The following is a 22,014-nucleotide window of genomic DNA, read 5'->3' on the forward strand; positions in this document are numbered from 1 at the left end:
CCAAGATAAGTTCTGATGGTTGGCTTTAAATATCACACTTACTTCATAGCACTGCAGAAATTCATACACAGTTCAATAGCAATGGTTATTAATACAAACTCTCAGCCACATTGTACCATCAACAACAAGCCATAGGGAAACCGTGAGGTAAGAGAAATTTGTCTCACCAGATGTCTTCCTTTTCAGTCTTTTCCTCCCCTGTGGCATGTTATGGGAACTCCTTCTTTAGAGAGAAAAGATACATGGCACAAATCACAACACTGAATTGTCAGTCACAACATATTGCACTAAACGGAGTTTTTTTTATTTCAAAACATGATTTATATTCCAAGAAACAAGGCAGAGGATCATAGGGGAAGAGAGGAAAAAACGAAACAAAAGGAAACCACAGAGGCAGACAAACCATAAGAGACTCTTCATCTCAGGAAACAAACTGAGGGTTGCCGAGTGGAGGGCTCGGGGGGGGATGGGGTGACTGGATGATGGACTCTGTTTCATATTGTATAAGACTGATGAATCACAGACGTGTACTCCTGAAACAAATCATACCTTATGTATTAATAATAAAAAAAATGCAAAAAAAATTAAACATACTTAAGGTCAGTACTTTCAAAGAATTAAAAATAAAATAAAAATAAAACATGATTATAAACACATAGCCACACACACCCCCAAAAAACCAGCACATGGATGTTTATAACAGCTTTACTCATAACTGCCAAAACTTGACACGTCCGGTAGGTGTGTTGAGATAGAAATTTGTGCGTCCATATGAAGGAACAGTTTTCAGCCATAAAGAGAAATCTTAAAATCAGGAACTTTGGTGGGAAACAGCCTTAACATAAACTATGGACTTTAATGACATTTAGTAATTATGAGTCAGGATGGTTCATCAGCTGTCACAAACACATCACACACAGGAACAGACAATGTCAAGATGGGAGAAAGTGCGTGCGCAAGGAAAGGGCGCTTAGGAGAACTCTCTGTAGTTTCCAATCGATTTTTCTGTAACCCTAACACTTCTCTAAAAAAAAGAAAATACAGTCTATAAATTTTTTTAAAGAGAGGATTATAAAGAAATAGTGTTTAGTCGCAAGGAATGCATTCTTAAAACTGCTGTTGGGGGGAAGTGAGTGAAGAGACGTTGTGTCGCTAACGCTTCCCATCAGTCCTTCTGAGTCACAGGGGAACCTCCTCCAACACCAGCCTAAACCAAGCCGATTCCTTCTTTTAGTTCTGCGAGCATGGCCAGTGACTTTAGGAAAAGGAGGAAGAGCGAACCTGCGGTGGGGCCACCCAGGGGCTTGGATCCAAGTGCGAGCAGGACCAGCCCAGGGCGAGCGGACCTCCCGGGACCAGGCGGCCCCGTGACAAAGTCTTTCATCAGTTCTTCTCCTCCTTCCCCCTCAAGAGCAAAAGGTGAGTGACCACAGATTGACAAGTAAGCAATTTACTAGCTTAACTTTAATCGAGGGTACCGTGTGAGGGCTGGTCCAAGATAACCATTCAGAGAGAGTTAACACTTAAATACAGCATCTTGAATACAATTTGGTTTCAAAACAGTAATTTATCTTTTTCACACAGACTAGGTCAAGTTGGTGGGCTGTTTGATGGCTCCATCTAGCCTAAAGATGCTTTCTTCCTCCAAATAATCCATTTGTGAGTTTTTCTTGAACAAATTCGAAGGATCTAACTTACTGTCAGGCTATTAAAAGATTACATGTATAAATATTTGCACATTGTCAAAAGTGTTCTAGTGTTACTACAGCCAGCAAAGTTAATCGCGTTTCTAGAATAGGAATTAGAAGTAGCAACCAAGAATGTTGTTGCCTAAAACACTTTGATTTGAGTGTTGTTGTTGTTTTTTTATTTAGTTCTAGATAAAAATGTGTCTGACCAATTAAAGTTATTTCTTTAGTAATTTGTTTTATATTTTGGTGAACATTTATATAGATAGTAGAATATCTGTGTTCTGCATGGAACATTGTGTTTGGTTCAGAACATTCCACCAGTAAGACCTAACTGGTTTCAAGCCATACTTAGAAAATTTGAGATAACACCAAGTCATTTTTCCACATGGCCTGTCTCCTCTCTGGAAATTAGATGAGCTGTGTTGAGAGAGGGCGAGTCTCTCCTCCAGGTCTCTGAAAGACCGTTCAGTGCATTATTGCTGGGCTAACCAGAACATTCCCAAGATGGAGACTGAGGCTTGACCTGGCATCTACAAGTATCTAAGGCCATACCATATTTGGGGTCCCATAATCTCTGCCAGTCTCCTAGGCTTGAAACAAAATACCGAAGGAATTTAAAGTGTGTGATGAACCTGAGCTCTAACAGAGGTTTCCATAATACAGCACAGACTCAGCTACACTTATCAAACGTAAGCGCTTCAAGTGTTGCCATGTGGTGATTAAAGCTAAGCAGTAGCTGGTCTATGGGCAGAAGACAGGCAGGTCTGGACGACTGGACTTTGGGTGGGTGAGAGGCACTAGCCATCTTCCCAGTAAAACCGTGCATGTTATCCGGAATGTTCAGAAGGAGTGAGCCTCTCTCATGATACCCTTCATCAAATTCACTAAGATGCTTGGATCAGATTCTACTCATTTATGCAAATGAATGCCTACAGAAAATAAATAATTCATGAAATACCACTGATTCATTATACTTGGATAGCACCCAAAAGTTTAAAGGATTCTGATTAATTTAGGTAATTGTTTTTATCCCAGGGAGTGTTAAGTTAACTTCCTTTCCCAGATATTACATATCTACTCAATGTGCTAATCTGCTTTTGAAAAATGTGGGTAAGATTGTAAGGCAGGAATCAATACAGATATTTTCCTTCATGAGGTTCTCTTCTAAGAAGGAAATTTCCCATTAGATGTACTTTGGTCATTTGTTTATTAGTGAACTCAGCACAGCAAAAGAGTCTTTCCAAACATCTTCTAAATTGAGGTCAGTTTTAGCTCTCTATTACCAAGTTGCAAATTATTAAAAAAAAAAAAAAACAAACAAAAAAACCTCCCTGAAAAAAAGCAAGATGTCTTTACCTCTGAAGGAAGTTTTATATTATATCCCCCTACCTTATAAGAACCTGCCTCATAAGAGGTTAAAAGTAGAGCAATTAAAGGGGTAAATTCATTTATTTAAAGAGGTTCCACTTGTGTTTTTTCCCTTGGAAACATATTAGCAGCAACAGTGCACAACATCTTGGTTTTGCAAATTTAGAAAATATGCATCACCCTTTTTGCATCTAATGCCCATGAAAAATTATTTGGTACAGTTATGGGACTGGTATTTAAAAGCAAATTTATAAATCACTCTTATTCTCTGTCATTATGAATCAAATGAGACTCAAACCTGACCCTATTAAGTTGATTAAATAGGTAGCACTTTTGGTCTTAATTGTTTAAACTTGAAATGACGACCAGGGCATGCTATAGATTAGCTTTTGAGGTTTGCCATGTTTGCCGGAAGATGTGTGAACACCATAAAAATAGGTAGATTTGCTACATTACCTTTTATACAGGGTTTTGTTGACTCTCATATCTGCAAAGCTACCTTCATTGAGAAAGTATTACCTTGCTTTAGAATCTGGCTTTTTTCTCTAGAGTTGAAGCTACATGTTTAACAGTCGGTGTCTAGATCAAACCATGCTAACTTCTTTCTCTTTGCTGCTGTCTGTTGCTAAGTGACACTCTCTCCTCTTTGTGAACCTTTTAACTTCTCCAAATGTCTCTCTTCCACCACGCTGCCCTGGATTAAAAGGTGGGGATGATATATGTCCATCCCTTTACAGTTACTCAGGGCTCAACGGCAACCCCTCCAATGAGTTAGATTACTGTAACGCTTACAGACAGCATTTGGATGTCCCTCGTGACTCACAGAGGGCCATTACTTTCAAGAACGGCTGGCAGATGGCCCGACAGAATGCAGAGGTCTGGAGCAGCACTGAGGAGACGGTGTCCCCGAAAATCAAATCCCGCAGCTGTGACGATCTTCTAAACGACGACTGTGATAGCTTCCCCGACCCCAAAACCAAGTCAGAGAGTATGGGTTCTCTGTTATGTGAAGAGGACTCCAAGGACAGCTGCCCTATAGCGTGGGCCTCCCCCTACATCCAGGAGGGTCGGAGTAACGGCAGGTCAAGGCTCCGCCACAGGTCAGCCCACAACGCCCCGGGGTTCCTCAAAATGTACAGGAAAATGCATCGCATTAACCGCAAGGATTTGATGGCGTCGGAGGTGATCTGCTCCGTCAAGTCGAGGATAATGCAGTACGAGAAGGAGCAGCAGCACAAGAGCTTGCTGCACGGATGGAGCCAGTCCTCCACCGAGGAGGTGCCCAGGGACATGGTCCCCACCCGCATTTCTGAATTCGAAAAGCTGATTCAAAAGTCCAAGTCCATGCCCAATTTAGGAGACGAAATGTTATCTCCCATCAGCCTAGAAGCTCAACAAAATGGTTTATGTCCCAAGAGGCGATTTTCCATTGAGTCTTTGCTGGAGGAAGAAGGTCAGAGCAGACACGCTTCGCATATGCAGCGGAGCTACGAGCCCCAAGCCCTGGTACCGATTCATATCGAAGTCACCAGTGATGAGCAGCCCAGAGCGCACGTAGAGTTCTCAGATAGCGACCAGGACGGCGTCGTGTCTGACCACAGCGATTACATTCACGTCGAAGGATCGTCCTTCTGCAGCGAGAGCGACTTCGATCACTTTTCTTTCACGTCCTCTGAAAGCTTCTACGGGTCCAGCCACCATCACCACCATCACCACCATCACCACCACCGACACCTGATCAGCTCCTGCAAAGGCAGATGCCCGGCCTCCTACACCCGGTTCACCACGATGCTGAAACACGAAAGAGCCAAACACGAGAACACCGAAGAGCCCAGAAGACAAGAAATGGACCCTGGGCTCTCTAAGCTTGCATTTCTGGTCAGTCCCGTGCCTTTCCGGAGGAAAAAAAATTCGACACCCAAAAAACAGACTGAAAAGGCAAAATGTAAAGCTTCTGTATTTGAGGCTCTGGACTCTGCCCTTAAAGACATCTGTGACCAGATTAAAGCCGAAAAGAGAAGGGGAAGTCTGCCGGACAACAGCATCCTGCACCGTCTCATCAGTGAGCTTCTGCCGGATATCCCCGAGAGGAACTCGTCGCTTAGAGCTCTGAGAAGGAGCCCCATGCACCAGCCTTTCCACCCACTGCCTCAGGACGGTGCTATGCATCGTCCGTTGTACCAGAACGATTGTGGGAGAATGCCTCACAGTGCCTCTTTCCAAGACGCGGACACCACCACCGCCAGCTACCGTCACCAAGATTATGACAGTGCACGGAGTCTCCAAGGTGGATGAGCTTTTCTTTCTTTTTCCTTGTGGTTCAGACATCCGCCATCCAGCTCTCTCACACCTTCCATTCCTACATCTCATCATTCCTAAGCCACGAGACCACCTGGCATCGTTATGTGTTTTTTGAAGCAAATGCTTGTTGTGCAAACGGTTCTTACTACATCATCTCATTTGCCCATGTGCTCTCCGGGCTCCGTGTGTGGCTTAAAGTGATCGCTAATTCACAAAAATTTACTCATTCAAAATCAAAAGGGAAAACCATCTCGTAGCTTAATGTTAGGGCTGCAACCACTTGCATCAAAACACCGAATTAAACTTATTTTACCAATTTAAGAGGGTTCCAAGACAGAGACCATGATTGAGTATCAGTATCCTTAAGAGACTGACAACTCTTTTTTTGTGGTGAAGTGAATCAAAACCAGTAACTTAACAAATAGCTTTTTCCTTTTTACGTTAACTTTATAAAGTTATAGTCACTCAGTAAATAATGTGCTTACATGCAATGTAAAGGTACTACATCAAAACACTCTGGAAGCAAAATTGTAGTATGTCATGTAGTAATCGATGATCAATGAGAAAAGAATAGGATTTGTTTAATGACTTTCTTCATTTAAAGGACATAATGGGATAAAATTTTTGTGAATGCATCTTTAAGCTATATATACAGAAATCTCGTCTCCATTTCATTTTCTCTGCCTTTCCATATCTTAATTTATTTGTTTTCTATTTCCTCTAACAGAATCTTATATTGACATTTGAATTAGACATGGAGGTAAAAAGACACCCCCAAGTCCATTGTCATAGATGGATTATCACCTTGAAGTAGCAACACAAGGACAAATAACAGTTCAAATGCAGAGGACTTTTTTGAGATTTTGGGGGGTGTATTGGCATTTTTGATACAATCTTTATACAATTCTTTTGGTTAATTCTTAAAGTACATCTGTTTACTATGTAAATTTTAAGAAGCTGGAAAGAATATTCCATGCTGAAATTTAGATTATCAATAGTCTTCTATGCATGGAACACTGCAAAGTGCTTTACAAACATTATCTAATTAACACCAGCCTGAACCTAGGTGATAGGTATCATTATAAGCTTTGTTTTATAGTTCAGACCCAGGGAAGGTGAGATTTGACCAAAGTCATTTAGGGAGAGGTAGGAGAAAAGAGATTCAAACTCCTAGTAATTCAGATTTTATAGTCTAGAATATAATCTCTATAGTTAAAAAACATCAAATTTCATATTAATGTAGTATGTTAACTGCCATTGTACACATTTGCTTATTTTATTAGTGTTTATCTTTGCTTTCATTTATAGTATACAACATGCTTCAAAAATAATAAACTAGAATTTTTTAAATCAATGCCTACAGTTTGAAATTTTCACCTATTGAGATTGAGATGTCATAGTTTAAGTTTTTAATTAATTAACTACCTTTTCCCAATATTGGACAATTCCAGTTATTCGGTTAGGTAGATGAATAATAATCATCCCTTCTAAATTTTATGCACAGGTAGAGTACATTATTGAAACATGATTTGAGGGAGCTTTGAGAAGCATTTAATGAAATAAAATACTTACTTTCCAACTTTGTTTAGCCCAGTTGAAAAGAGTTTATATTCCAAGGATTAGCAAAAGTAATTTACAATTTAATGATCGGTATGAGAGCCCTATGATCGTAAAAGAATATGATTTAAAACGGAAAATAAATGGCACATAATCCTCTCTCACTCTTGAAAATAACCGATTAAGTTTTACTTGAATATTTGTGGCCATGCTACCTTATTAAGCCTAAAAACTTTGGAATTCACAACTAATAGAGAGTAGACCTTTATCCTTATGTTGTCACATAACTGATAACCCACCTGCTTTTAAGCAGACAATTCTTCCTTACAGTCAAAGCTGTCAAAATCTTTAAACAATGCTTTCCTTTTATGAATTGGCATTTTAAATTCCTTTATGGCTGTATTTATTTTACTTAATGTTTCTTGTTAACCAATACAACTAAATTTATTAAAGGCTAAGAGAAAGAATTTACTAATTTCGACCCAGGTATATTGGTAGAATTCTTTAACAGAGATTACTGGGGTACTTTTAGCCTCTAGTTACATTTCCACGTATCAATGTGTAAAGTATGAGACCATTAAGAGATACTTGTAATCACAATTTTGTAATATAGCTATTTATACTTTGTTTTAAGGTGAACAGAAACAATTCAGGATTTCATAAGCAGTTTGGCAACCAATACGATACTAGGTGTTTAGAGAATTTTTATCCCTTTGTTTCTTGGAATAAAAAATACTTTCTGATGAGGTACTTGCGCAAAAGGGGAGGCAAAAGATACAAAGTTTTTAACCCTTTAAATGACATCTTAGATTTAACACCTTAGATTTAATGAGAGGGGCTGGCAAGAAGGGCTGGGGGAGGGACACATCCAAGTTCTGCCATCACCGTACTTTCTTTTTTTCTTTTTTCTTTTTCATTACTGCATTCTTAAATTGTTCCACAAAATGTTTTAGTTTTTGTAAACTGTTGCTATTTTCAAATGGTCCATCTTCTATCAGTCCCATAGAGCAAAAGGAAAAGAAAGTATTAAGTCTTGGAGATGGGAAATCCCCAGGACTATGAATTGTCTACAAGGAGCGCTGCAGCATGAATTCATCAACAATGTAACAATTATATGTGTGCTTAGAACACTTCTGCCACCTCGGATATTTGTCTCTTTTGAAATGTGCTGGTTTTGTGTCTTTTTTCGCAACTTTGTAATGACCTATGAGTTTTATACCCATGTCTTCCATTGTGGTGTGTCTCAGAATCTGAAGGAGAAAATAGTTGCCACCAGGAAAATGGCAAAAAGGGTCAGCTTTTAATTAAGTGGATACTCACTCCGGCCCTGTCCTCTTCCACAGACCACGAGTCCCCTAGAAGTTATGCATCCACCATGACTGACCTGGGGAGAAGCGCACCTCGGGAAAGAAGAGGAACTCCGGAAAAAGAGGTGGTGTGTTTAGTGCTACTTGAGTCTTTTTTTCCGCAGTGTATTTGGCAAAGCACTTGTCAGCCGCAAGGCTTCTCTGAATCTTGAATTACACCCATGCATGAACAACAGAGCTCTGCAAGAGTCTTGAGCTGGGTTGCCCCACAGAGGAAGGAGATTTCCTTATACAAATGTCCCCACTCTCCCCTAGGGGGAGAGCCCTAGATCATCTGTGCTGCAAAGCCATACCAATTGGACATAATGATTTTTGCTGGCCTGCTTTTATTTGAGAACATCTCTGAAAAATCAAGGCTCCTAGGAACGGCCTAGCTCTTTGTCCGTGGCCCTGGCTCAGGGCCAGAGCTCTGGTGCGTGCTATCTCGGAGCTGTTTGATGGCAGCTGAAAGCAGGTCTCAGACTGGCAGTCAATCCAGGAGAATCGCTAGGCTGTGTCTCCTATAGTCTAGAGCCTGTGGGACCCCAGAGAAGTCAAGAATGTTCCAGGTTGGGACGCCTGGGTGGCTCAGTTGGTTAAACAGCTGCCTTCGGCTCAGGTCATGATCCCAGCGTCCTGGGATCGAGTCCCACATCGGGCTCCTTGCTCAGCAGGGAGCCTGCTTCTCCCTCTGGCTCTGTCTGCCATTCTGTCTGCCTGTGCTTGCTCTCTCCCTCTCTCTCTGATAAATAAATAAAATCTTTAAAAAAATATATTTAAAAAATTTAAAAAAAAAAAAAAGAATGTTCCAGGTTGCCTGAAGTTCACAGAATCATGAGGAAAGAGAGTGGGGAGGGGGGATTACTGGGAAGTGGAGAAGGAAGATCTGGAGTGGCTAGCTGTGGGGACCAGGGTGATGGAAGGAGAGTGTGTATCACGTCTTATCATGACCAAAAGGCTGGTTTACCGTGTGCTCAAGATGACCTAGCCTGTGCTTTGGGCCACTAACTAGCTTCCCAGTGATAACTGGGCTAAGATTTCTTTGCTACTATGTTGATAATTGTTTAGTAAAAGGGATTGATGGTCTCCTTCATGACTCTTCCCAGTCTTTTGATTATGATTCTGAAGGAGTTATGTCGATACAAAGAACCTAGAGCAACTAGCCCTCGGCATTATCCCGGGAAAAGCCAGATTCATCCCTGGGACAGAACCCTTGGCAGAGCCCTATTCCAGCATTCATCTTACTTAGTTTCTAAGATGAAATATGATATTCAGTGGTTATGATGAAAAAGTCATCTACTATGTTCTGTTATCACTTAAATACCTAAATGAAGGACTAATTGGTTGATTGATAAATTGCATAAAGGATTTACATATGTTTCATCATTCTTTGTGATTTAATTTCCCTTTGATTCACATGAAATTATTTTCTTGAAAAAAAAATCCAAATTGTAAATGAGTGCTAATTATTTACCTTCCCTTTCAGAAATTGCCTGCAAAAGCTGTTTATGATTTTAAAGCTCAGACATCTAAGTAAGTAAGATAAGTGTTGCATTATACAACTTAGGGTGGCTTAAATACTTCAGTAATATTTAAGAGGCAAATATTGCAATGAGATGTATCACAAATAAGTTCTAAGTCCCAACTGAGCAGTCGGCTGTAATTAGTGTTTCCTTCACAATTAACTGGGATGGGGTTGATTTTATTTTCCTCTGAAGTTTAATTGACAAACATTGAGTTTTAAATGACACTAAACATGTTAGAGCACCATGAGTTCAAAGGGATAGGAAAACAAAAGTGATATTAAGAATCTTTGTTTCTAGAATTTTTGTGTCAAGAATGAAATAAAAGTGAAATGTTGGCGAGTAAACACTACCTGAGAGAATTTGATAACATTTATTTATCCAACCATATCCAGGACAGTTTGCAGGGTAGAGGAGTAGAACAGTGAACAAAGATTCCATAGTCAAACCTCCATGTCCTAACACTTTAACACTGAGATTCTGAGCAAAATTTTCACCTCTGGTCTTTTGATGTTGGTATTTTCATACTCCTGTGGGGCAGTATTTTTTTTTTTTTCTTTTTGCCTTTTGTACTTAGGAACTTGTTAATCAGATGGGCATGTGTTAGTACTAAGCACATAAAGAGGCTTAAACAGGAGGGAACCTTCCAGATCTGTTGTGGCCCATGTATACAGACCTGATTTCAGAAACTCTGATCTCCATTAGAATTCAAGATATTGAAACAGTTGAATATTGGCATTAAATTATCTTGTGTTGTTCAGACAGAATATTTATAATAATAAAATATTGTATTCATAAAAATGTATAATATTATATTAATCAATTAATAGTTCTAGAAACTGTCTCTGCCATATGACATACAAAAAATAAAATCACTCAGATGTGGGTAATACTGCTGAGATGGTGAGTGAACTAAATAGGAAAATGCTGTCTAGAAATTAAGATGGCTTCAAACTAGTGTTTAAAAAAATCCTGAAGAAAAGCTTACCTACTTTTTTTTTTTTTTGATGACATAAGTAACATCTGCTTTGTTTGTACTACACTCTAGTAGCTATGACCCTGCTCTTTGGATACAGTGTGACAATTTGTATGATACGTGTCACTTTTACAAAATAATGACTTAGAACATGTAAATTTCATTTCTTCCTTGTGACAAGAAATCAGAATGTATGAAACCCCGAGGAATGACGGGGCACATAACACAGGAAAGGTATCCACCCAGGGCCCTCAGCTTTTTAAGAAAGCTTAATAAAAAACAGGCTTTGGGAGAAAGATGATGTACAGTGCTGAGGGAAGTGTTTGGGGTGTTAATTGTGTTGCTGGATTTTGTTTGCTCCAAGTGCCAAGCCTTTCGCCATCCTCCAAGGCCCTGTCCTCATTGCAGAAGCTCTGAGTTAGCAGAGGTTCAAGCTGGCAAATGGCACAGCCTTTCTGAATGGTGTCTGCGCCACCCCCCACCTTCCACGAAAATCTTTCGACACCTACAAAATCGAATTGTGTAAGACTTCAGAGAAGTCGATCCAATAACCACCCATGGAAGCCAACCCATATTTTTTGTAAAAAAAACAAAAACAGAAACAAAAATTGTTTCCCACATACCATAAGTAAGCTGGTCTGATGGCTGCTTAACCGTCTTCCTCTGGTTCCTTCTTGGGAAATGTAAAAAGCAGTCAGTCCTCAGTGTAGTCACCCTATTTGACACAAAAATCGAGCGTATGGATGACTTGTGCAGCTTTAAAAGGCTCGCACCCCCAGAAGCACTGAATGTCCTGGAAATACTCTTAATTAATAGCTAGATGTGAGTGCTTTTCATGCCTAACATCTTATAAACAAGAGACCGGTAGATGTATCTGTTTTAAATAAATAGGTTTTAAAAGCTATTTTTCCTTTCCCTAATGCAAAATGTTTAATTTACAAAAACACAGCTCAGTAACTCACCCAATGTAATCTCTCAATTGTAAAATAGGAAAAAGAGATAAAATGTCATTTCCAAAGGTTGTCAATGGCCTCAATTCAAAAGGTTTAGGGGAGGGAGGGAGCAACCTTTACCATAATGGGGCTCAGAAAATCTAGGTCTGAGATGAGAGAGACACAGTTTTGAAAACTGTTAAGTGAGATTTCTGTCCTTTAGCTAGAAGCCTTCAAAATTTTAAACACAAACCTTTAAAAATAGATTTGATTTCTTTTCACATTGAAAAGAAAAAGTTAGTTTTCTCTAATTGACATTTAGCTAAGCTTCCTAGTCTCCTTTCCAGAAACAAAACACACCTGCTGCTAAGAAAGCTGTTGGACTGTAAACATTAAATATTATGCTTTTTGTTTCCTACATCAGGCACTTCATAAAACAGGGAAATACTACAGTGAGGCTCTGTGAGTCTCCTTTGTCTTTAGGGTTACTGAAAATTTAATGCACTTTTTTTTTTAAAGATTTTATTTATTTATTTGACAGACAGAGATCACAAGCAGGCAGAGAGGCAGGCAGAGAGAGAGGGAGGGAAGCAGGCTCCCTGCTGAGCAGAGAGCCTGATGCAGGGTTTGATCCCAGGACCCTGAGATCATGACCCAAGCTGAAGGTAGAGGCTTAACCCACTGAGCCACCCAAATGCCCCTGCACTTTCAGTGTGAATATTTTAGCACTTCTAATTGCTCAATCATTCTTTTAATATGCAACATCTTTTTTCCAATTAATTCTTTTACTAAATAAGAAATATTCTACATCTGACATCTACCTGTCTCTTCTTTATCTATTCGGCATCAATAAACCACCCAACTCCACGTTCTGAATGAAACAATGCAGAAGACCCAAGAGTGGGAAGGCCAGTGTCTAGGAAAGTGAGGCTCTTGGGAAAAGATGGGAAATAAGTGTCCTCAAACAAACATAATTATGGAGACAAAACGACAAACAGACATAATTCCCTGGGTAACGAAGCCGTGAAAAACAGACGCAGTGAGGGTGAGCAGACGGGCGTGAATTCTCCAAAATAATGAATGTCTTTAGAACTGTCTTTAGAACTTAAAATTACATTATCCACATTTACCGGCTTAGGAAAAAGCAGGTAAATAAGCTTCTTCTTTGAAAGAGCCCAGCTGGAAAACTATAGTTACCATCTTGAAAATATTTTTCTTTTTTAAAAACAAGGGGCACCATGTGTGGCTCAGTCAGTTAAGCGTCTGCCTTCAGCTCAGGTCATGGTCCCAGGGTCCTGGGATCGAACCCTGCATCAGGCTTCTTGCTCAGCGGGAAGCCTGTTTCTCCCTCTCTTTCTGCCAGCCACTCCCCCTGCTTGTGCTCTCTCTATAGATATCAAATAAATAAAATCTTTAAAAGAAAAAGATCTAGGGGTGCCTGCGTGGCTCAGTCTATTGATTATCTCAGGGTGCTGGGACTGAGCCCCACATCCAGGCTCTGGCTCAATGGGGAAGTCTGCTTCTCTGCCTCTCTCCCCGCAACCCATGTGCACTCTCTTTCTCCAGAAAATAAATAAATCTTTTTAAAAAAGGGACAAAGTAGGCAACAAGCAATCTGTTTATGTCTTTACACTCCAAACATGTTTCTTTCCATGCTCCACGAAAGAACAAAGATCTTTCTCTTTACGCAGAATACATTCCTCATCAAAACATTCCACTTCAATGCCTGACAACCAGCTTCAAGGACCCATAAATAACAATTTTCTGGTGATGGTCCTTCTGTGCTACAGCTAAATATTGATTTTCCTTATTGTAAGCGTTAGCACATCAAAAGGAGACAGGAAGAGAGAGACGTCAGTTACCCCGCTAACTAGCTGACCGGCTTCAGGACAAATGAAATCAGTGCAGACCTCATGTACCATTATACCAAACGCCACTGCTCCTCCACGAGAAACTCCTGATAACACAGCAGTCGCCTGTCCCTGCCTTTAAATCTCATAGGCATCTGCCCGTGATTTATATCCAGTGTGATGTTTACACTTGTTCTCTTCTGAAATCACTTCTGACATTGTAATGTGATCAGTGAATTCTAAGAGTTTGCAAGGAAAATCCTTATGTAACTGGGCTCGGCAGATTATTTAATATATATTAAATATATATTTTTTAATTTAAATATATTTTAAATTATATTTAAATTTAATTTATTTTAATTTAATATATAATTTAATTCATTGATGTATTATTTATTTATATTATTATTTATTATTATTAATTTAATTTAATGTATAATATATTAATATATATTTTAAATATATAGGGACAGTATATTTCTCAGCCAAATGCCGACCGAGTGAGAGTATTGATCTCACCAGTCATTGCTCTACTTCGGGGGGAAACCCACTGAAACCTGTCTCTTCCAGGGAGCTGTCGTTTAAGAAAGGAGATACTGTCTACATCCTCAGGAAAATAGATCAAAACTGGTATGAGGGAGAGCACCACGGCAGAGTGGGCATCTTCCCAATCTCCTACGTCGAGGTAGGTCCTTTCCTTTCCTTCTTCCGTGGTCCCAGCTTCCAGACTCCCCACAGATCAAGACTAAGTCCCTGTTGTCCTTCGCAGAAACTCATACCTCCCGAAAAAGCACAGCCCGCAAGACCCCCTCCGCCAGCGCAGCCTGGAGAAATCGGAGAAGCTTTGGCCAAATATAATTTCAGCGCTGACACAAATGTGGAGCTATCGCTGAGAAAGGTACCCCGGCTGTTTTCTCCAACAGCGCCTTTTGAAAGGCTCTTATTTTCAAAACTAAAATAGGTTACCTTTTTCTTAGACATTTTTGTGCTTCCCCCACGTGCTACAAAGGACTCTATAAGACCACCCCCAGGCGCCCTTACCCAGGTTCCTGTGTCCTTCCAGATGAGGTCCCCTGCAGGACACAAAGCTTCTCGCAGGACCTTCCCTCCCGGGCTTAGCAGGGCAGGCTCCGACTCCTCTCCGAGGGGCGCCTGGGGCTGAATCTCCCGGACCTCTTTCTATGGAAACATCAAAAGGAAAAGAACACTTTCATGCACCTCGAAATATTGTTGCCCTGCTGCTTTATTATTCAAATTTTTTTTCAAAAATACTGTTCCAACATTTAATTTTAACTTGGCATCAAGGAACAGTCCTCACATAATGCAGGTACTTTTCGCGCCGGAGCCTTTCAGAGGAGTCATTTGCGCAGTGCTCCTGCTTTGATCAGCACCCTCTGGGCCTCAGGACCGACCCGAATTCCACTAGCAACTTACCCAGTTCTAGGAGCTCTTCTGAAGCATGTCAGAAAGAGCCCCTTGACTTGAAGCAACTTAACGCAGTGATGAAAGAGCAAATGAAAGAGCAAATGAACGTCATGTTCATGTGCTGGCAGCAAGCACAGGTCTGCACAGAGGACAGGCTGGAGAGTCACTGCACGGTGGTTCTAGAACCTCATTGTCCATCAGGGCAGTCCTTAGCCAGGAGCAAGGAAGGGAAGCCCCACCGTTCTTATCCGGCAGAGCCTCCTCCCGTTCTCCCCTCTCTGCCCTGGTGCAGTCGATTCTTGCCCCCCAACTCCAGCCTGCAACACAGTTTCTCACAAACCCAACCAGCTTCTATTTCCTAGTAAAAGAGAAGCTTCTACTGGTGCGATTTATAGCTCCAGCAGCAGCGGGAAAAATCAGTACAGATTTTACGAGTAGAAAGATTTGCTTTTCTTCAGCGTGTCCCACCCAGTGCCAGTGTGGGACAGGCTCTAGGAAGACTTGCACCTTGAGCGTCCCCTGAAGGAGGTCTCCCTACAGCGCTGAAGCTTTGACTCTGTCCTCCTCAAGGCCTCAGCAGCCCAGACTTCCGTACTACCTGCTGGACATGGCTGCGAAGTTACTGCCATTTAACCACAATTTGCCTATTTATTTCAGGGCCACATGTGGCTTCAAGTTGAAATTGCAGCTGAGTTTTATGGCATTGGCACGATCGCTGCCAGTAGCAGCAATGGTAACCATAGAAAGTTCTGTTATTGCTAAAGCCGGGGGCTCTGTGAAAATGTCTAATGACCACCTTGGTGTTGTCCCCAACCAGCGAGAATGGACAGCATTGCTTCACCATCTTAATGCAAAACAGGTGGAGGTCAGCCCTGGCTGTGGAGGGGACTATCTTTGCCCCGTCCTGCTAGCCATACCCTTTGCTGCTATTTCCCAGGTGTAGATCAAGGAAGAATGACAGTGTGCCCTTCAACGTCATCCCTGCCAGAGGCTGATTTCCGCAGTCCATTTCAGACACACTAGCAGAGCGCGCGGAGCTGCACTTCCTGCAGAAGGAGGTCATTCCCTTGAATCCGTCAGTGATAGGATAACGCTACTGTCAGTGAGATTTTCCCTGTTAAACCATAGTGCTTTTTAAGGAAACGGATTCGGGTCCTTCCACATGGTACCAGTGTAAGAACATGTGTAAGCCCATTCCCATTAACCAGGCATCCCTAGGGGAGATTGTCATGTCATGAACGAATGGTGAAATTGCCTATATGTGGATGACCTGTAATTTGGGAATGAAGTCAGTTTATTTGTGTTCTCCTTACACAAACAAACAAACAACAACAATAACTAGGGGTATCAGACTTTTCCCAAATGGAAAACTACTGTCTATCAGACAACCATGACAATTACACTTTTTTGTTGTCGTTATCACGTCTCTATTTATAACGCACTTTCCTAATATTCATTACAGGGAGATAGAGTTATTCTTCTTAAAAGAGTTGATCAAAACTGGTATGAAGGTAAAATCCCAGGAACCAGCAGACAAGGCATCTTCCCTGTTTCCTATGTAGAAGTTGTCAAGAAGAATCCAACCACAGGTGCTGACGATTACCCCGACCCTCCAATCCCCCACAGCTACTCTAGTGATAGAATCCACAGCTTAAGTTCCAATAAGGTAAGAAGACATTCTAGCATATTGGTATAATACTTGGGAGCCTGAAGTAAGATTGTCAATATGTGACGTTACGCATTAGACTAGAACATCAAATCTATTGCAAAGCACAGAATGTATAAGTTATATTTCTAAGTGTGCGAGCCATGTCAAGTCAATATAGTTTCTTCTTCTGAGGGGCACTAGCACAAAGGTTTAATGCTGGATTTTTATAATTTTATTTTTCGAATTAAAATACTGATGGAAAAAACATTAGTATCACAGTTATCTCATACGATATATACATGTGTACATACACATGTATCTGCTTTTTGAAAATTTTTCTGAAGCTTGATTTTTTTCCTAAAGCTTGATTTTATTTTTATGGGTGCATCTTTTACATGGATCTGTATAGGTATAATTCATATATATAAGTATGTGTAGATAGATCTCAAAATGGTCTCAAGGCATGGTAATTAAGTTGACAAAATTCTATAAGAGTCTTGTTTTTTTTTAATATAGAAAAAGAGAGAAGACAAAAATTTAATTAAGGTTTGTAAGTCAGTTTGCTTATTAGTTTGAATGAAAATGTCATTGGTTATTAAGTTTAGGGTGATTTTGTGCCGGAACTACTATCTATCTTGAGCTGTTAGCTGAAGATCATTATCTTTCTCAATATGTACTCTAAAAGGCACTTTGCTTCCTGAACTGGTTAATTAGAAAAGGCTATTTTCCTACTTTTCTTACTCACAGTGTGAAGTTTTCCTTCATTTTCTATGGAATTATAATATGTTGTATTCTTCTCATGGATGGTATTTAGGGATTTCTTTCTCCTTCTCATTAACTTTCAAGTGTAAAACTTAAAATTACCAAGGAACTGTTCCACTTTCCAACATTTTAAACATTTTATTTTGCACAATTTATTAACTAGTTTGGCTGGGACCTAGAAAATAAACCATTTAGAGCTAACAAAATAACATCAGCGTATCAAACATTATTCAAGTGTGAAGTCATCATGTCCCAGTGCAAAAAAGCATCCCAGGGGACCCAAAGTACTCCTTGACAAGGAGCCTAGAAGGACTTTACATATGTAAATGATCGAAGAGTCTCCCCTCTCAAGAAAAGCATTCTCTTTTAAAAGGGCATTTTATGTATTCTACTCCTCTTTGAAGACTGGCTTTCAGCTGCTGGGTAATTGCTCTCAATCCTTTATCACTGGATAATATCATTGGGTAATAAAACAGTTTGGTACCCTCTGATTTTGTCTGATTGATTAGAAAGTTTTTTAGAAGCTCCTTCAGTATATGTATTTCACTACCAGAGCTTAGTTCTAGAGATCAATGTCCTTCCTTCACAGTTCCTACTGATAAAAAGAAAAGATCAGAATCTTCATCCTTATATCTATCTTAATTACCCTTCAGTCATCTCAAAAGAACTACTAGCTAAATTTCGAAGAGGCCGTACCTTCAAAGAAAATTTTATAAGAAAGAATAAGCATGCATCTACAAAGCCTTATTTAACATGTAAGAAATTCTTCCATAACGTCCTAACTAATACTGGCAATGCAATATTATAGATCACAGCATTTTAATCTTGATTGTGAATGATTTAAATGTATTTTCAGTTTCCTAGGTTTTTTTTTCTTAGAACACCAGATTTTACATTTTATAAATAGAGAAATTCACTAATAACTAATTAGTGTTTATTCTCAACTGCTGGGAAGAAAACATGTTGAAAAGCTCATGTCTATAATTTGAAAAAAAAAAAATACTTAATGGTTTCATCCCATCTGGTAATCTATGCTATGATATCACTAGCTTAATGAAGGAAACTTCTCAGGAGTGTTGAACTGAATCATTTTCAGAAAAGGAACTATAGTATTATATATCCTAGTTTCTAACTGATATTTGCAAATGGAGAAGGAACTCATTGACTCTTGAATCACTCTTTGACACACTCAAATCACATTTCTCAACATACTATCTTTTTTTTTTTTAAGATTTTGTTTATTTATTTGACAGATCACAAGTAGGCAGAGAGACAGGCAGAGAGAGAGGGGGAAGCAGGATCCCCGCTGAGCAGAGAGCCAGATGTGGGGCTCGATCCCAGGACCCCAAGATCATGACCTGAACTGAAGGCAGAGGCTTTAACCCATTGAGCCACACAGGTGCCCCTCAACATACTATCTTTATGCGAGGGGAGATTCAAATGTTGACACTATTTCTGCATTGCATGTAGTGGAGTCCAACTCTAAGGAGAAAAGATAATTTCTTGATTTTCGTATTATAGGTATATTTATGTTATATAGGCAACTCAGATACTTGGTTTCACTGTTGGCAGAATCAAGTCCATTGTCAAGCTAAGCACTTTGAACCTGTTAGCATACGTATTGCCCACCATGGTCCGATAAAAGGAGCAGGTAGTCACTATGATGGTGGCAGTCATGACAAGAGTGGGATTTAAATGTCTTTCTTCCTCATTCACATAATATTCCTGAGCATGAGAAAAAAGGGAAAGTGAAAAGTCATAATCCTGAATTTTTACATATTTCACAGATTTTCAAAATCTTTTATGGCATTATATAACAAAGAGCATAAAATAGAACACTGGCTAGTAAGAGAACTCCTCTAAGCTATCAAAGGAGACTTAGGTAATTTCTGTCTTATTAAAAATTGAACACAGACAGGACTTGCTAAAAGTGGCTGTCTATCTACTAACAGACCACAGTGTAGTATCACTTTCTATCAGGCGCTCGGCAGCCTTTAGTCCCAAATCTTCTGGTAGAACATTCACATGAGCTTTGTGACTCTCTGCCTCATTTATCCCACCCCCTGCTGACAGGAAATCATATTTCCTTTAAAAAAAATAGCTAAATAAATTCTATTAGTGCCCCATTCCTCTTAGAGCACACAGAAGTCAAAATTACGTGGCCCTAGGACCAAGAGTACTGAGTACCTGAGTAAAGTCTCATCCTAAACAACCAACTAGAAAATGCATCTCAAAATCTTCCTTGAAGATTTTTTTTCTTTCCAAACCCAAACCGTCTACCTAGAGAGAATGAAAGTAAAATGTCATCCATGTCTAGCATTCTTTCTAGTTCAGCAACAATAGATAAATGTCTTAGAATGTTCCTAGGCGGAGCTTCTAGAACTATTTTTCAGGAATATCCACTAAAATTCTGTTTTGTTCAATATGTCCGAAATATAGTGATAATATTAAGATACACAGTAGTATATTTTTGCCTCAGGAGGTTAAGTTTCATAAATTATATTTCACAGGTTAACATAAAGGAATGGGAGTCCTAGCAGAAGTTTACTCCCATTAAAATCATATGTCCCCTTTCTATGTAAACTTACTTTGGATTTTTTAAACTTTGAAGTAGAAGTTACCATAAGTCAAGTTGTATTCTGATGATGAGTTTCTGTTCTTGAAAAATATTTTTCAGAATTTATTCATTTGGAAACGTGTTCATGCGTAATGATGTAAAAATATCTTATGCCATATGTTATAATTACCTTGCAAACATAAGTGAGAAAACTATGGAAGTTCCGAAGTTTTGGCACCATTACAGGAAGAAAGAATACTAAACAAATTCAAAGGATAAGAAAAGGTTTCATTATTGAAAACTTCATTTAACAGTAACATTATTGAAACCTTCATTTAACAGTAGCATTATTGAAAACTTCGTTTAACAGTAACATTATTGAAACCTTTCATTTTACAGTGACATTATATCAGAGACCACTAAGTCAGTATCTGAATCCTAGTTTAAAAGAGCTAATCTATAAAATAAAATCACTTACGGTTTCATGGTCTGACCTTGTGATCTCTTCAATAGCTTTATCGTATCCTGACACCTAAGATCTCTTACCAAATACTAGGAGAGTTTCCGTGTTCAGATAACCTTCTAGTTAACATGCTAATGATTTCATTTAAAGTCAGCAAAACATCTTTGAGTAGAAACTGTCGCATAAAATATTTTTATATGTATGACCATACCTTTCCTGCATTTCTCTGTCTCTGTGTTTTAATGTATTATTATTATTATGACTTTCTTCGTTTCTTTTTAATGCCATAATCCCTGCTCATTTCTAAGTTGGCTTCCAGGGAACCAGCCCCTGCTCCCATGCACAAAGCTTCACCTGGCTCAGATAAAACAGCCCCTGGGTGGCTGTCCCTGACAGCCACGTGTCCACCGGCAAATCCTTTGACCCCAGCACTGCCTCCTTTTCTGGACAGCTTCTTGGATGAATTAGAGAAGCTTGGTGCTTTCACCTTATCAGCTGACCAAGCCAAACCAAGTATCCTAGAGGAGATCCTTGAAATCAAGGAGGAGCCCTCAGTACTCCTCCCGCTGCCTCCAGCTTCTGGACCTGCCAAGCCAGCTTCCTCTCTGCTACCTGTCCCCGGCTCAGGGGTGACCTCGGCTGCACGCCAGCCTTATGAGGCCAAACCACTGCAGGATTCCAGAAAGACAACTCAGAACAAGTTTGACGATCTGACAAAAATGGGAAAGGGCTTTGGAGGCCCCGAGAAAGTACCCGAAGTTCTAGGTGATAAGTTTGTGGCCTCTGCACACACGAATTTGGGTCCCTTGCCCCAATGTCTCCCTGTCATTGGAGAGGAAGATGAGGATATCTGTGAGGGGTTTATGTCAGGCATCCAAGGAGGGCCAGAATCTCAGGAACCAGGGGCCCTGTGGTGTGCCCATGATGGCCCAGAGACCACACCAAGCCTGCACATTGAAGAGGAGGAAGAGGAGAGGAAACCCGCCTGCTTAAAATATCCTGTAGCCACCCCCACAGATCCTAGGACCCCTAAGGAAGACAGCAATGCAGCGAAGACCAGTAATGAGGTATTTTAATCTTGCCTAATTACTGAAGAACTAACCAGTCTTACTATATTTAGATAGTACAGTTAATCACATTAATAAACATTAATTTTAGCATTGCCCTACAAGACATCCTCTTAAGAAACACAAGCACTGCCTAAGCTGGGGGTGGAGGAATGGATGGAAACACACCAGATTTTAGTAAGATGGTATAAATATATGATATAATTCCAGTATTTATTGGTAACTACAAATTCATATTTAAACAGTCTATAATGTATAGTCTTCCTGATTTTTGTTACTAACCGTGATAGCTACAGAGTTGAGCTCTTACTCTCAAACACTGTTCTAAGAACTCTTCATCTTTACTTTTCATAACTCAATGAGGTGGGTCATATTATTAGCCCCACTGTAGAGATGAGGACATCAATACACGGAGATGAGCCCAATTCCAAAGGCGATTTGCAAAAAAGGAGAGAGAGAGAGAGAGAGAGAGAGAAAGAGAGAAGGAGGAAACAAAAAAGTACTCCTGTGCCCTTTTAACTCCCTGAAGAAATAATTTCTTCAAGTTG

General features: G+C 39.9%; 1 protein-coding gene across 32 annotated transcripts in view; it reads left to right on the top strand.

Moving 5' to 3' along the window:
• The window catches only part of SORBS2 (sorbin and SH3 domain containing 2), a 211,019-nt gene that overhangs the window by 170,511 nt on the left and 18,494 nt on the right, over window positions 1-22,014 (top strand). For 18 of the 32 annotated variants that reach the window (XM_082715679.1, XM_082715680.1, XM_082715667.1 and 15 more), the window contains 6 exons: window positions 1,235-1,419; window positions 8,261-8,349; window positions 9,750-9,796; window positions 14,115-14,229; window positions 14,314-14,442; window positions 16,432-16,635. In XM_082715679.1, the coding sequence (XP_082571805.1) occupies window positions 1,235-1,419; window positions 8,261-8,349; window positions 9,750-9,796; window positions 14,115-14,229; window positions 14,314-14,442; window positions 16,432-16,635 (769 nt within the window). Of the gene's footprint in view, window positions 1-1,234; window positions 1,420-3,765; window positions 5,347-8,260; window positions 8,350-9,749; window positions 9,797-14,114; window positions 14,230-14,313; window positions 14,443-16,431; window positions 16,636-20,707; window positions 21,467-22,014 lie in introns of all 32 variants that reach the window. The other 14 variants (XM_082715664.1, XM_082715694.1, XM_082715665.1 and 11 more) reach the window with 2 other exon arrangements.

This window comes from Mustela nivalis (assembly GCF_964662115.1).
Source record: "Mustela nivalis genome assembly, chromosome: 20".
NCBI classification, from domain to species: domain Eukaryota; kingdom Metazoa; phylum Chordata; class Mammalia; order Carnivora; family Mustelidae; genus Mustela; species Mustela nivalis.